Below are 16219 nucleotides of genomic sequence, written 5' to 3'. Positions count from 1 at the left end.
ATGAAGAGTGTTGCTAGCTGAAGGGTCAAACACCAGGAAACACAGAGTGAAGACATTAATCGACAACAGTATTAAAAGTGGTAAGTTGAAAAAAGGGGTGGTACGGTGGTGCAGCTGGTAGAACCACTACCTCACTGTACCAGACACCTGAGTTGAATCCTGGCCTCCAGCGCTGTTTATATGGAGTTTGCACGTTATTCCTGTTGCTTCATGGATTTGTGTAAGAACGAACTGCAGATGCTGGTTTACAACGAATATAAAATGTTGGTGTAGCTCAGTAGGTCAGGCAGCATCTCTGGAGAAAAGGAAAAGGTGACGTTTTACTTGAGATTCTTTATCGGACAATGCCTATGGGAGGGGACACTAGAGGCATGGCAAGATACAGAACAAAGAGCCTGCATCCAAGGCTCAGGAGAGGTGGAGCCCACAATTGTTAGCTGGGGACGAGGTTATCGCGAAGGAATACAAACATTGAAATTAGCAAGAGGACTTGGGTGGGGGAGGGACGGAGAGACGGAGAATGCAAGGGTTACTTGAAGTTAGAGAAATCAATATTCATGCCGCTTGGTTGGAAGCTGCCCAAGCAAAATATGAGGTGCTGCTCCTCCAAATTGCGTATGGCTTCACTCTGACAGTGGAGGAGGCCCAGGGTTGTAATGGGTCCAGGATTTCATTCATTTTCCCTGAAGCTCCAATTTCTTTCCACATCCATGCAGGTTGGGAGATTAAATGTCCACTGTAGGTACAGAAAAATGCTGGAGAAACTCATCGGGTGCAGTAGCGTCTATGGAGCGAAGGAAATAGGCAACGTTTTGGGCCGAAACCCTTCTTCAGACCTGTCCACTGTATGTAGGTGAGTGTTAGAATCTGGGGAGAGGTGATGATAATGTGGGGAGAGTCAAAAAATAGGATTAATGCAAGATTAGTGTAAATGGGTTAGCACAGACTTGCTGTGCCGAAAGGCCTGTATCTCATTTTGACTCTCTGAAAGGCCTTAATATGTAGCAATCAATTAAGGTCCAAAATGCAATGTCTGCAATTTTCACAGAGGCAGATTCAATTGTAGCGTTCTAAAGAAATACTGATTGTTCTGCTAAAGGAAATACAAATGTGTGGCTACAGGAAGTTGGCTGGGAAATGCAATGAAATGGATTGTTGTTAAATGGAGCCAATATGAACGCAATGGGCAGAATTGCATCTTTCTGTTCTGGAAACATTTGGCAATTCTGTGGTCCGACGAACATCATTCTTAAACATCGAACCAATTGCATTCGGGATGCGAAGAAACCGCCTCCTAAACCTGGTGGAAGGGGAGACAAAGAAGGAATAAAGTAAATATCAAAGAACTTACTGTGGTGGGATATTTAATGCAACAATTGCACTTTTCCAAATGCCAGCAGACAACCGCCGAATATATGACATCATCCATTTTTAAATATTTCATGGGAAGACCATTTCAGTTTAGGAATGCATGGAACACAATAGGCCAGAGGAAACTGATTCTGAAGTCTCATTTCTGAAGACGCAAACTGAGTCTGAAGAAGGTTCTCGACCCTAAACGTCACCTATTTACAAACTTACAAAATTCTTAAGGGGTTGGACAGGTTAGATGCAAGAAGATTGTTCCCGATGTTGGGGAAGTCCAGAACAAGGGGTCACAGTTTAAGGATAAAGGGGAAATCTTTTAGGACTGAAATGAGAAAAACATTTTTTTACACAGAGAGTGGTGGTGAATCTCAGGAATTCTCTGCCACAGAATGTAGTTGAGGCCAGTTCATTGGATATATTTAAGAGGGAGTTAGATGTGGCCCTTGTGGCTAAAGGGATCAGGGGGTATGGAGAGAAGGCAGGTACAGGATACTGAGTTGGATAATCAGCCATGATCATATTGAATGGCGGTGCAGGCTCGAAGGGCCGAATGGCCTACTCCTGCACCTATTTTCTATGTTTCTATGTTTCTATTCTTTTCTCTGGAGATGATTCCTGGCCCGCTGAGTTACTTCAGTTTTTTTTTGTCTAAATTGATTCTAAAATTCTTTGTCAGTAGCTACGAGCAAATAAAAATAATATTCTCCCTCTTCTCTTCTAAGATATTGATACATATAACCGCAGGTCGACCTGATCAAAGTGAAGTCTAATTTTGCATCGGTTCAAAGTCTAACAGTTTTCAATCTCATCTGCCAGGTCCAGGCTAAAGACATTTGAAATTATGGAGATTGAGGATCTCAAGATTAAAACACAGACTGGGGAAGACCAGAGGCAGACTAATTCAAGAGTTTCTAGCATTTATCGTTTTATTTCAGATTTCCAGCATCTGCTACTGTTGATTGCCTCTACACATAAACATCCTTTGAAATACGTCCAGTAAGGTGGCGGCATGGTGGTGCAGGGGTAGGACTGCTGCTTTACATCGCCAGAGACCCAGGTTCGATCCTGACTGCAGGGTTCTTTCTGAAGGTAGTTTGTACATTCTCCCTGTGAACTGCGTGGGTTTTCCCCAGGTGCTCCGGTTTCCTCCCACACTCAAAAAACGTACAGATTTGTAGGCTAATTGGCTTGTTAAAATTGTAAATTGTCCCTGTTGTGTGTAGGATGGTGTTAGCGTACCGAGATCACTTTGTCGGATGCGGACTCGGTGGGCCAATAGCCCTGTCCTTGCACCATATCCCTAAACTAAAGTAAACTATAAGGCATTCAGTTATACCGAACAGTTCTGCAAAGTACAAGCCATCCCTCCAATGTTTTAGTCACTGACAAATTGGGTAGTTTGCTTCAATGTCATGAGAATCACCCCCATAGACTAGTCAAGGAACAGGCTGAGAGTGTCACACTCTCACAGATTTAGCCAAGGTCTCAGATATCTTCGTTTTTCATCCTCAAATTGCATGTTGTTACATGTTCAATACAAAACCCAGAAGCTTTTGTTTGGGTGCTCTGGTTTCCTCCCACATCACAGAGACATAGAAACATAGAAACATAGAAAATAGGTGTAGGTGGAGGCCATTCGGCCCTTCATTGTGATCATGGCTGATCGTCCCCAATCAATAACCCGTGTCTGCCTTCTCCCCATATCCCTTGACTCTATCTAACTCTCTCTTAAATCCATCCAGTGATTTGGCCTCCACTGCCCTCTGTGGCAGGGAATTCCACAAATTCACAACTCTGGGTAAAAACGTTTTTTCTTATCTCAGTCTTCAATGGCCTCCCCTTTATTCTAAGACTGTGGCCCCTGGTTCTGGACTCGCCCAACATTTAGAATTTTTTTCCTGCATCTAGCTTGTCCAGTCCTTTTATAATTTTATATGTTTCTATAAGATAACCCCTCATCCTTCTAAACTCCAGTGAATACAAGCCTAGTCTTTTAAATCTTTCCTCATATGACACTCCCGCCATCCCAGGGATCAATCTTGTGAACCTACGCTGCACTGCCTCAATCACAAGGATGTCCTTCCTCAAATTAGGAGACCAAAGCTGTACGCAATACTCCAGATGTGGTCTTACCAGAGCCCTATACAACTGCAGAAGAACCTCTCTACTCCTATACTGAAATCCTCTTGCTATGAAGGCCAACATTCCATTAGCTATCTTCACTGCCTGCTGTACCTGCACGCCAACCTTCAGTGACCAGTGTACAAGGACACCTAGGTCTCGCTGTACCCCCCCCTTACCTAACCTAACTCCATTGAGATAATAATCTGCCCCCTTGTTTTTGCCATCAAAGTGGATAACCTCACAGCCACGCATCTGCCCATTCACTCAACCCGTCCAGGTCACCCTGCAACCTCCTAACATCCTCTTCACCGTTCACACTGCCACCCAGCTTTGTGTCATCCGCAAACTTGTTAGTGTTGCTCCTAATTCACTCTTCCAAATCATTAATATATACGGTAAACAGTTGCGGCCCAAACACCGAGCCTTGCGGCACTCCACTCGCCACTGCCTGCCATTCTGAAAAGGACCCGTTCACTCCCACTCTTTGCTTCCTGTCTGCCAACCAATTTTCTATCCACGTCAACCCCCTACTCCCAATACCATGTGCTCTAATTTTAGTCACCAGTCTCCCATGCGGCACCTTATCAAAGGCGAGATTGGGAGATTCATTGGCCATTGTAAATTACCCCCTGGTGAGTAGGTGAGTGGTGAACCTCAGAGCTATCTATGAGAATGTAGAGAGAGTAAATGGGGTTAGTATAGGAGTAGGCTTGATGGCCAGCACAGTCTGTGCTATAGGACTCCATGACTCCAGGCACTGGTGACTGAAAGGAGAGCGACCTCACTCTTAACATCATCATCTGATGCTTCAATGCTTCAGTGCTACCCCATTAAGGGCGCATTGACAGGGAATGGACTCAGCGAGGGATACTTCATCATTTATTACCAAAGGTGGCTCCATTTCACCCTTGATGAGTGAACCCCTATACAGGATGGGGAACTCAATGTCCATCACCCACATTGGATGGGTGGTGCCACACACAAAAACTGGAGGAACAGCACCTCACGCTCCTTACAACTCAATGGTCTGAACATTGAATTCTCCAATTTTAGTTAACAAACCAACCACCTTCCTCCCCAACTTTTCCCCCTGCCCGCCCTCCCTCCCTCCCTCCCTCCCTCCCTCCCTCCCTCCCTCCCTCCCTCCCTCCCTCCCTGTTCCTCTCTTGGATGCACGCCCATTTCCCATACTATCCCACCCCTCCCTTTCACCGCCCTACATCCCTTCCCATCTATATCCCTTCCTCTGGCTTCACGTTTCTCTCCTCCTCTCTCCTTCTCTCAGCCTTTTGTCTTCCTTTTTATCCTGGGCCTTTATATACCCTTTGAAACCCACCTCACCTGTATCCACCCATCCCTTGCCCCCACCTCTATTCCAGCTTTCTGTCCCCTACTGAGTGGCCACAATGACGCAGCGGTAGAGTTGCTGCCTTACAGCGCAGAGACCCAGGTTCAATCCTGACTACGGGTTCTGTCCGTATGGAGTTTGTACGTTCTCCCCGTGACCACGTGGGTTTTCTCCGGGTGCTCCAGTTTTTCTCCCACATTCCAAAGACATACAGGTTCGTAGGTAAATTGGCTTCGGTAAGAATCATAAATTTTCCTTAGTGTAGTGTGCGTTGGTGTACGGGATGATCGAGGGTCGACGTGGACTCGGTGGGCCGAAGGGCCTGTTTCCATGCTATATCTCTAAACTAAACTAAAAACTATTGCAGTCAGTCTGAAAGAGGGTCTTGACTGAAACATCACCTGTCCATGTCTTCACATTGTGTCTTTATTTTTCCATCATCTTTCTCGGTAACGTCAGTCCTTTTGGCCAAGAGACAAGGTCACCGGTGGGAGGGAGTAGCCCTGGGAGGTCTCGACATTGACTCCATTAAGTTATTAGGGCATCAGGCCAAACATGGACAAAGAGCCCACCAGGATCACCATCTAGTGTCCCTCCTTGGGAGATGCATCAGTGCTTCACTATATTGAGAAACACTTATAATTGGTACTGATGGTACTGGGTATGGGTTCATCACTGAGTGGTTTGGTAGCATTACTGCTGACTGAATCTTCATAGGAGCTTGGGAAATAGCAGAGGGAGGCTATTCAGCCCCTCAGGTCAGCACTGTCTTTCTATGAAGATCAGTACAAAAACATCAGAGAACACAAAATTCTAAAGAAACAAGCAAATCTGTGAGAAAGAGTCCAACACTTACCTTTGAGCAACAGATGTCACGTAATGTATTGGATAGAAGACCAAACTGCAGATGTCAAAGATGCTGCTCTTCCAAATGCCCATCGACAGTAATGCTGATAAAAAATGGGGAAAGCATAATTTAGCTACATCTTAAAACATCAACAACACTGTAAAGATGTCACTTGATGGTGAGAAAGAATGTGGGGCTAAGGGAGAAAGAATCGAGGCGGGTTAAAGGAGAGAATACAGAAAAAAGATTCAAGTATGCAAAAACAGAGAATCAAGGGGGAGAAAGGGGTGGATTGAGGGGGGTGGGGGGGGCAAAGCAAAGGATCGAGGAAAGCAAAGGGATGTAGAATCAGGGGGGGGATAGAAGGGAGAATCAAGGGGGCAAAGGGAGCGAGAATTGGAGAGGGCAAAGGGAGGGAAACCTTAGGAGGCAATTGTAAGCAAGGGGTGAAAAGGAGCAAGAATTGAGGATGAAATGGAAAGGAATTGTGAATGAATGGGAGGGAGAAGCGGATGGAGAATGGAAATGAGTTCGGTATTTGGCGCACTCTCTCTGATAATTCTTCTGTGCTTCTATATAGACTTCCTACTTGTCAAACCAGCCAGCCTCCTGCTCCCAGATCTCTGCCAGTACAATGTAACTGGGGCACACTAGAAGATTGGTCTCGAAGGTGGGAGTGCAGTTGTCTCACACCTCCAGCAACTAAGGGTTCATCCTGACCTCAGGTGCTGTCTCTGTGGAGTTTGCACGTTCTACCTGTGATCACTAGAGATAACTGTGTGGCAATGTGATTTCTCTGAGAAATTCAATGGTTTGGTGTTCCTCTTCTATATGACTGGTAAAATGGAGCACAAAGTAGCAAATTTTGATCACACAGGGCTCAGTCGTTAAAATTGCCAAACCTCCCAATTTCAATAAGATCTCAGTCCGTGGAATAGAAGAACAATGTCTTGCACTGATATTACAGGTTTAATATGGTTTTGCATCAGAAAGCACTTCAGGGGGAATTTTCACACTGAATTCATAGAGCCACAAAATCATTCAGGACAAAGGCATGGGGTGGGCTTCATGGAGTATACTTCAGCTGGGTCTTAAAGAGGCCGTGATGGAGAAGTGAGGGAGGACATTGATTGGAGTGAAGATTCCAACAAGTGAAGGCTCCATGCAAGAGCATTGTGCAAATTATTCATTATTTTTGGATTTTGGATTTGGATTCAATTTATTGTCATTCTCTTCTATTAAGAGATAACACAATGCTATTTTCCTTACAGTCATACAAAAACAACCCCACAAAAACACAGAACACAGTAGTCCACAACACAAACATCCCCACAGCCGCACCAAAGTTCCCCACTGTGAGGGAAGGAACCAAAGTCCAGTAAACAGTGGCCCCCAATGTTCACCCGTGGTCCCCCATGTTCACCCATGGTCCCCAATGTTCACTCGGGTTCCTACTAAGTGATGTGATCATCAAAGGATGGAGAAACATACGAGAACGATACCTTTAGGAATCCGGACCTTGCGCCGAGAAGGCTGGCCTTCCGACCAACGAGCCCTGCAGCTCGCTTCAAATTGCAGATGGCGATTGGCCTCTTCAGCACCCGATGAAGCCAGACATTGGAAACGCTTCTTACAGTGGTATTTTGATAAAATCTTCACTATAATCGGGGCATCAAGACTTAGCATGTCTGAAAACAAACACAGGTTCTTTGTAAATTCTAAATTCTGAAATAATAGTCTCTTCCCTTCCCAAATATTAAGGAATGAGATAGCATTCAAAGACAGTGATGTAGACCTTCAGGTAAATGCATAGTGTAAATCATTCACTATTTGTCCAAAAACTGCAAGAGTCTTTACTGATAGAATTGTGTTTAATTTTGGCAGTATCTTTTAAGGTGAACACTTGGATATAACATCACAAGCATTTTATGTAAAAGGACACAAAGTGCTGGAGTATCCCAATAGGTCAGATCCACCAACTTACCAGGATTCCAGGCCCAGTTCCAGACGGAGAGTCAGAAGATGGGTCTCAACCCAAAGCGTCACCTATCCGTGTTCTGCAGAGATGCGGCCTGACCCAGAGTTACTCCAGCACTATGCATTATTTTGCGTATTAACCAGCAACTGCAGTTCTTTGTTTCTACTATTTGTTACCATGGCACTCTATTACTCGGTAATACCTCACTCGGTTATAGTGGAAAATCGACAATAATCGACTCCTTTCCATCCCCAGCGAGAGTGGCATTTAAGAAGCTTTTGGATAGGCACATTGATATGTAAGAAATTGAGATGTGGGTCAGAAGCAAGCAGAGGGGATGAACTTGGCATATTGTCAGACATATTGTGGGTTGAAACGCCTGTTCCTGTACTGTACTGCTTTATGTCTATGTCTATGGAAGTTCAAAAGCACAATTCGTGTTAGAATGGTCTACATGGTCTTGGATAGGGTGGGGAGGGCCTGTTTCCAGTTGCATGACTCAATGAAAATACATTTACAATTATAGAATCATACAGTACAGAGCAGGCCTTTTGGCCCAACTTGCCCATGCCATCCGAGATACCCCATCTACGTTAGTCCCACCTGCCTGCATTTGGCCCATATCCCTCTGAACCTTTCTTATCCATGTACCTGTCTAAATGTCAATTAAATGTTGTTTATTATAGTCGCTGCCTCAACTATGTCCTCGGGCAACTTATTCTATTACCCACCACCCTCTGTGTGAAAAAAATTGCTCCTCAGGTTCCTATTAAATCGTTTCCATCTCATCTTGAACCCATGTACTCTGGTTCTTGATTCCCCTACTCTGGGTTAAAGACTCTGACCATTCACCCTTTCTATTCCCCTCATGATCTTATACATCTCTATAGAATCACCCCTCAGCCTCCAGCGCAGGTATATGGGACTAGGGGAGATTATGTGTTCGGCACGGACTAGAAGGGTCGAGATGGCCTGTTTCCGTGCTGTAATTGTTATATGGTTATTATATGGTTAAGTCCTAGCCTGCCCAAACTCTCCCTATTGCTCAGGTGCTCAAATCTTCTCTACACCCTTTCCAGCTTAACGATAACCTTCTGGTGACCAAAATTGAATCAATACTTTGTGTAAGTTTTAGATTTTAGAGATACAGTGTGAAAACAGGTCCTTCGGCCCACCGGGTCCATGCTGACCCATGATCAACCCATATATTAACACTACACTACATACGAGGGACAATTTACAATTAACCTATAAACCTGTACGTCTTTGGAGTGTAGGAGGGAACCAGAGCACCCGGAGAAAACCCACGTGGTCACAGGGAGCATGCACAAGCTCCGTGCAGACAGCACCCATATTCAGGATCAAACCCTTGCTCCACTATGCTATCCTAAGAAAATATATTCGCCAGTGGTGAAGCGGCTGCATAAAGTACTTGATAGACTCAAGATGGTCCTCATCTCCTTCCTAAAGAGTACTTTAATTCTGAGGCTATGACCTCTAGTCCTGGACTCTTGCCCAGAGTAGGGAAATCGAGGACCAGAGGACATAGGTTCAAGGTGAAGGGGAAAAGATTTAATGGGAATCTGAGAGGTAACTTTTTCACACAAAGGGTGGTGGGTGTATGGAACAAGCTGCCAGAGGAGTTAGTTGAGGCTGGGACCATCGTAACATTTAAGAAACAGTTAGACAAGTACGTGGATAGGACAGATTTGGAGGGATATGGACCAAGCGCAGGCAGGTGGGACTAGTGGAGCTGGGACATGTTGGCCAGTGTGGGCAAGTTGGGCCGAAGGGCCTGTTTCCACACTGTATCACTCTCTGACTCTGTGACTCACCCACATAGATACATTACAGAGCCAAGAACAAGAGCGAGAAAGCAAAGTTACTGAACCTTCTGTAGATTCATGCAACACATGTTAAGTTCAAGTTCCACAATACATTCATACTCACTGTTTGTCTGCATGTAAAGCAAGGTGTCACTGTAGCCATTCCAGAGAAATCTCTGCAGAACCTAAAACAAGAATCATAATGCAGCAGGTAGACACAAAATACTGGAGTAACTCAGTGGGTCAGGCACCATCTCTGGAGAAAAGGCATAGGTGACGGGAGGGGGACACGAGAGGTATGGGAAGGTACAGAACAAAGCAGAGCCTGCTTCGATGACTCAGCAAAGGTGGAACCCACAATGGTCCATTGTTGGCTGGGGACATGGTGGTAATGGAGGAATACGAAGCTGTGAAATCAGCAAGAGGTCTAAGGTGGGGGAGGGAGAGAGAAAGAGGGAATGCAAGGGTTACTTGAAGATGGAGAATTCAATATTCATGCCGCTGGGTTGTAAGAACTACATTCTCATAATTCCTTCCAGTGTGTAGACCACTGACTGGACTGAGGGTTACGGGACACTGGGGAGAGAGATGGGGGTGATGGGGTTTACAGCACCTGAGAATGAGAGGTAGGGATGTTGTAGAGGGATGCATGAAAGATGGGGCTGTTCCCAGTGAGGGATAAAGTGCGCACAGGATTCTAGAGGGTGATAAGGACTTTATAATACGTGGTGTGTGAGATGACAGACATCCTCAGAGACTGGATCGGGGACTGATAGAATCCTGGGGAATTACATAGGGGTGGGGGGGTTGGGACATTTTGGATAGAGAAAGATGGGAGTCAGATCAATTAGGGATTGGCTGGGGCGGGGGGTGGGGGCTGGGGGGGGAGGGGCGGGGGGTTTGGGTGGGGGGGGGGGGGGGGGGGGGGTAGCGGTGTATTGCAGGTGAATGAGAAAGGATTTACATTACACTCAACCCAGTTATGGATTTACAGAAACCAGGAAAGATTTACCAGGTAAGTATTGCAGATGAAGAAGGGAAGAAGGAAAGGACATGAAATATGTTGCAATTCTCAGTTGCAGTAAATCATAGAAAGGATAAAGTCCAACTGATGGGACGCATGTTTTCTTGAATGCATGGAATGGTTTTGGGATTGCACGGGATATCTTCAGCCAGGAAAGTATCTTGACTAAATATTGTTAACTTCACCCATCATCACTATATTGATTTTCCACGATCCCTGAGAAACCACATCTCCGTACATCAGAAAAAGAGCAAAGAGTTTAAGTCTTTAAACTTGTGGTAGCGTAAGGTCATATGTGACAGGAGCAGAATTAGGCCATTCGGCCCATCAAGTCTACTCCGCCATTCAATCATGGCTAGATAGAATTTAGATTAGATAGAATTTATTACCACACAACCAGGGTCGGTGGAATTTGGGTTGTCAGCAGCGATACAATAATAAAGAACACACAACCACAATAAAAATGTAACACAAACATCCACCACAGCATTCATCACTGTGGTGGAAGGCACAAAATGTGGCCAGTCCTCCTCCAATTCCCCCCCGTGGACAGGACCAGAGTCCAGAGTCAGTCCAGGATCGGCCCTTCCTCACCGGAGCTTTAAGTTGTTGTAGGCCTCGGCCGGCGGTCGAGATTTAAAGTCTCTGCCGCAGCCAGAAGCACCGTAGACTGCAGGGCCGGCGGTCGAAGCTCCCCTCCAGGGGTGATGGTAAGTCCATGCCGGCCCCGCGGTAGGAGTTGGCCGCGGGCCGGCAGTGATGGCTTCTTCTTCCCCCGGGTCCCCCACGAGGGCTGTAGACGCCGCACCAGCTGGAGCTCTGAAGACCGTGGCTTCAGGCTGCGACTTCAGGCTGCCGGCTGCCCCGGGCCAGCGAAACGGAGCGCTCCCCTCCAGCGAGCCCCAGCGAGGGCTCACCCGCTCCACAACGAGAGTCCACGCTGCGCCCGCCGCTGAAGTCCCGGGCGCGTCTCCGGGAAAGGCCGCGCCGATCCTTGTTGTTAGGCCACGGGGGAGGCGACCTGGAAAAAGTCGCCTCTCCATGGAGGAGGCGACCGAAGCGGTTTCCCCCTTGCCCCCCCACACCACCCCCCACACAAAACACACAAAGGAACATTAAGCACATACTTTAAAACATACTAAAAAATAAAAAAAATGTTGAAAGAACTGACGCGCTGCTGACATGGCTGCTGCCAGAGCAGCGCCCCCTACCCGAATCTATCTTTTCCCCCCTAACCTCATTTTCCTGCCTTCTCCCCATAACCCCTGACACCTCTGTCATCAGATAGATGCTAGATTCATGGTGGAAAAATTAGGCCGGTGGAAAGTGATTACCTTTAGGCAGTGTTTTCTGATGGTTTTGAGAAGGATTTGAAATAATTTTGAACGCAGTCTTTGAACAAAAAGATTACCTTGGGGCTTGGTGGGAAGAGAGCCAAGCCGACGCGACACAGGTTTTCAGGGGTGAATCCGAAGGTGCAGTTGGCAAAACAGAGTAAGAAGCAATCAACAAAATCCCTGGGACAAATATCAATCTCTCCTGAGAATGGGGAAATGGTGATGGTGTTCTTCTTGTCATACAGAGGCTGGCTGTTCGTAAATCCTCCGTCAATGTAACGCTGTCAAAGAAATCATAAGCATTAACATTCAGTTCCACCGAGCGCTCATTCATCTCTGGACTGCAATCCAACAGTAACCTCTGTTCTGAACAGCTTTAACATCCAGAGGCTGTGGCAAGTTCATAGTCATAGAATCATACGGCATGGAAATATTGTAGGCCCTTCAGCCCAACTCCTCCATGCCAACCAAGATGCCTTATCTAAGTTGGTCCCATTCTCCATCTAAACCTTTCCTTTCCATGCACCTGTCCAAGTGTCTTTTCAATGCAGTTATTGTACCTTCCTCAACTATCCCCTCTGGCAGTTCCATTAACCTTTCTTCATCCATTGTGCTCAGGTGATCAAGATCGTGCTGTAATTTTGATAACCATATTCACTGTCTACAGTACTATGCCACAAACCTTAGTCATCTACAAACTTACTACTTATGTCTTATACATTCTTATCTAAATCTTTAACCTTATAATGAATCTTATAATGAACCTTAGCATACAGCTGCCTATAACTCAACTGATAAGGTCCCGCACGGGAGGCTGGTGACTAAAATTAGAGCGCATGGTATTGGGGGTAGGGTGTTGACATGGATAGAAAATTAGTTGGCAGACCGGAAGCAAAGAGTAGGAGTGAACGGGTCCTTTTCAGAATGGCAGGCAGTGGCGAGTGGAGTGCCGCAAGACTCGGTGTTGGGGCGGCAACTGTTTACCATATATATTAATGATTTGGAAGAGGGAATTAGGAGCAACACTAGCAAGTTTGAGGATGACACAAAGCTGGGTGGCAGTGTGAACTGTGAAGAGGATGTTAGGAGGTTGCAGGGTGACCTGGACAGGTTGAGTGAGTGGGCAGATGCGTGGCAGATGCAATATAATATAGATAAATGTGAGGTTATCCACTTTGGTGGCAAAAACAAGGAGGCAGATTATTATCTCAATTTGGTTAGGTTATGTAAGGGGGAGGTGCAGCGAGACCTGGGCGTCCTTGTACACCAGTTACTGAAAGTTGGCGTGCAGGTACAGCAGGCAGTGAAGAAAGCTGATGGAATGTTGGCCTTCATATCAAGAGGATTTCAGTATAGGAGTAAAGAGGTTCTTCTGCAGTTGTATAGGGCTCTGGCGAGACCACATCTGGAGTATTGTGTGCCGTTTTGGTCTCCTAATTTGAGGAAGGACATAATAATAATGTCTTTATTTATATAGCACATTTTTAGTCAACTTGCATTGACCCCAAAGTGCTTCACACAATTACTTCCATACAGACAGGCAAAGGTGGGTGAAGTGTCTTGCCCAAGGACACACACAGGCAAAGGTGGGTGAAGTGTCTTGCCCAAGGACACAACGACAGTATGCACTCTAAGCGGGATTCGAACCAGCTACCTTCCGGTTGCCAGCCGAACACTTAGCCCATTGTGCCATCTGTCGTCCTTGTGATTGAGTCAGTGCAGCGTAGGTTCACGAGATTGATCCCTGGGATGGCGGGACTGTCATATGAGGAACGATTGAAAAGACTAGGCTTGTATTCACTGGTGTTTAGAAGGATGAGGGGGATCTTATAGAAACATATAAAATTATAAAAGGACAGGACAAGCTAGATGCAGGAAAAATGTTCCCAATGTTGGGCGAGTCCAGGACCAGGGGCCACAGTCTTAGAATAAAGGGGAGGTCATTTAAGACTGAGGTGAGAAAAAGCTTTTTCACCCAGAGAGTTGTGAATTTATGGAATTCCCTGCCACAGAGGGCAGTGGAGGCCAAGTCACTGGATGGATTTAAGAGAGAGTTGGATAGAGCTCTAGGGGCTAGTGGAGTCAAGGGATATGGGGAGAAGGCAGGCACGGGTTATTGATAGGAGACGATCAGCCATGATCACAATGAATGGTGGTGCTGGCTCGAAGGGCCGAATGGCCTCCTCCTGCACCTATTTTCTATGTTTCTATGTTTCAACCTCCTTTTTCCTGACCAGACCCTCAATTTCTCTCATCATTCAAATGTCCTTGTGCCCACCTGCCTTGCCCTTCACGTTAACAGGAAAATGTATGCTTTGAACACTCACTGTCACACTTTTAATACACCCCACTTTCCAGACATCCATTTACCCACAAACAACCTACTCCAAACAACTTTTGCAAGCCCCAGTCAAAGTTGGCCTTGCCCCAACTCAGAACTTTAACTTGTGGACCAGCCCTGTCCCTATCCATATTTATTTTAAAGTTACATTTTGGTCACTGGCCCCAATGCCTACAATCTTCTGGCATATTTGTTCTTCTAATTTCCATTGATTATTTGTACCAACAAGGTGATCATCCCTTTTTTTTAAATTTCTTAGCAACACCCGCATAGGTTCACTGGTTGAACCATCAATGTCCAGCAAAACCTCACTACTCAGCAGGTCCGCAAGCCAGGCAGCATCTGCGGAAAGTGAAACTTACTGTTTCATGTCCAGGAACCTTCATCAATTTTGAAACATTGACTGTTTCTCTCTCCATAGATGCTGTCTGACCAGCTGAGTGTTTCCAGCATTTTTTGCTTTTATTTCAGATTTATGACATATGCAGATTTTTGTTTATTTTCTGTCGGAGATCCCAAACCTTTAGTTCAGAAGGCGGGTGATGCAAGATGCTTGGAGACACAAGAAACTGCAGATGCTGGAACCTTCAACAAAAACAAATGGCTGGAGGAACTCAGTAGACACAAAATGCTGGAGTAACTCAGTGGGACAGGCAGCATCTCTTGAGAGAAGGAAAGGGCGACGTTTCAGGTCGAGACCCTTCTTCAGACCAATATTCAGCGGGTCAGGCAGCATCTTTGAAGGGAAATGGACAACATTTTAGGTCAGTACCCTTTTTCAGTCTGATGGAGTAGTTGGTAGAATGAGGAAAGGGGTGGGGGAAGAACAGGAGAGAAGGTGAGAAGATGCATCAGGTGCGGGAGGGAAGGGTGAATAGAAAACAGGGCTGGAGGTGATGAGTGGAGAAGACAAAAGGGTGCAAATATTGGCATCTGATAAGAGGGGATCATGGGGTGTGAAATGTGGAAACAGAAAAAGGGTTGGTGGGCAGAAGGGAACGGGGGGAGGAGGAGTGGTAAGAACAAGATGGGAGACCTGGCGTATGAAGGGGTGGGAGGACAAGAAAGGAACTGGGTGTCAGGGGGCTGGAATATGGAAAGGGATGCATGGACAATACTTGGGTGGGATTGGGGGAAGTTGAGTAGAAAAGAGTTAGAGGATGAAGTTACCAATCAATGAAGATTTCAATGTGTAGGAAGGAACTGCAGATGCTGGTCGAGACCGAAGATAGACACAAAATGCTGGAGTAACTCAGCAGGACAGGCAGCATCTCCGGAGAGAAGGAATGGATGACGTTTCGGGTCGATACCCTTCTGAACAAGGGTCTCGAACCGAAGTGTCACCCAAGCGTCGGCGATTACTTCATACAAATGTTCAGATAACCAAATCCATCAGTAATTTGTGGAACAAGGAAAACTTTGGAAGTTTCACATTTACAGGGTTCAAAGCTGGTATACATTAAGCCAGAGTGAAAGTGAAATATTCTCAATGCTGAGGGAATGCTGAAGAAGACACTCATTCTTCCTTTAGACATTTAGTGGATTTTTTAAAGGGGGAAACTAAATGCCACTGAATATCTGATTCTTTTTTTTTTAATATATTTTTTTATTAAAGGTAATCAATTACAATGCTTCAAACAACTTTATATCAAATTAATTCAATTTGCATTAAGTAAAACACTAGTAATACTTATCTACTATTTTTTTAGAAATAATGATAGAGAAAGAATAGAACAGTTATAAATCATTAAGAGAGTGATTAAATAATAATTTGATTATATATAAGAAAGAAAAGAGAAACGAAAAAAAAAAAAAAATTTTTAGTAACCACAATATGTATTATTAATAACACTACTACAAGTGATAGTATCAATAAAGACATATATGTTAATTCCAATATAAAAATGAATTATTCTCACCAAATCCCGCAGGGTGCACGCCGAGCTGTGTTGCCAAGAACAGCTACTTCTCTAAATACTGTATATATGGAGACCATATCTGTTCAAAAGAATTATACTTGTCCAAT

General features: G+C 45.3%; 1 protein-coding gene across 1 annotated transcript in view; it reads right to left on the bottom strand.

Moving 5' to 3' along the window:
- Window positions 1-282: 282 nt before the first annotated feature.
- Window positions 283-16219, bottom strand: part of LOC116986918 — a 38249-nt gene continuing 22312 nt past the window's right edge. The window contains exons 4-8 of the mRNA XM_033042719.1: window positions 11927-12133; window positions 9616-9676; window positions 7190-7375; window positions 5697-5790; window positions 283-1300 (exon numbers count right to left, since the gene is read on the bottom strand). Of these exons, the coding sequence (XP_032898610.1) occupies window positions 1159-1300; window positions 5697-5790; window positions 7190-7375; window positions 9616-9676; window positions 11927-12133 (690 nt within the window). The 3' untranslated portion in view covers window positions 283-1158. The remainder of the gene's footprint in view (window positions 1301-5696; window positions 5791-7189; window positions 7376-9615; window positions 9677-11926; window positions 12134-16219) is intronic.

Source organism: Amblyraja radiata, chromosome 24 (assembly GCF_010909765.2).
Source record: "Amblyraja radiata isolate CabotCenter1 chromosome 24, sAmbRad1.1.pri, whole genome shotgun sequence".
In the NCBI taxonomy this organism is placed as follows: domain Eukaryota; kingdom Metazoa; phylum Chordata; class Chondrichthyes; order Rajiformes; family Rajidae; genus Amblyraja; species Amblyraja radiata.
This window is presented reverse-complemented; position numbering and strand designations above follow the sequence as displayed.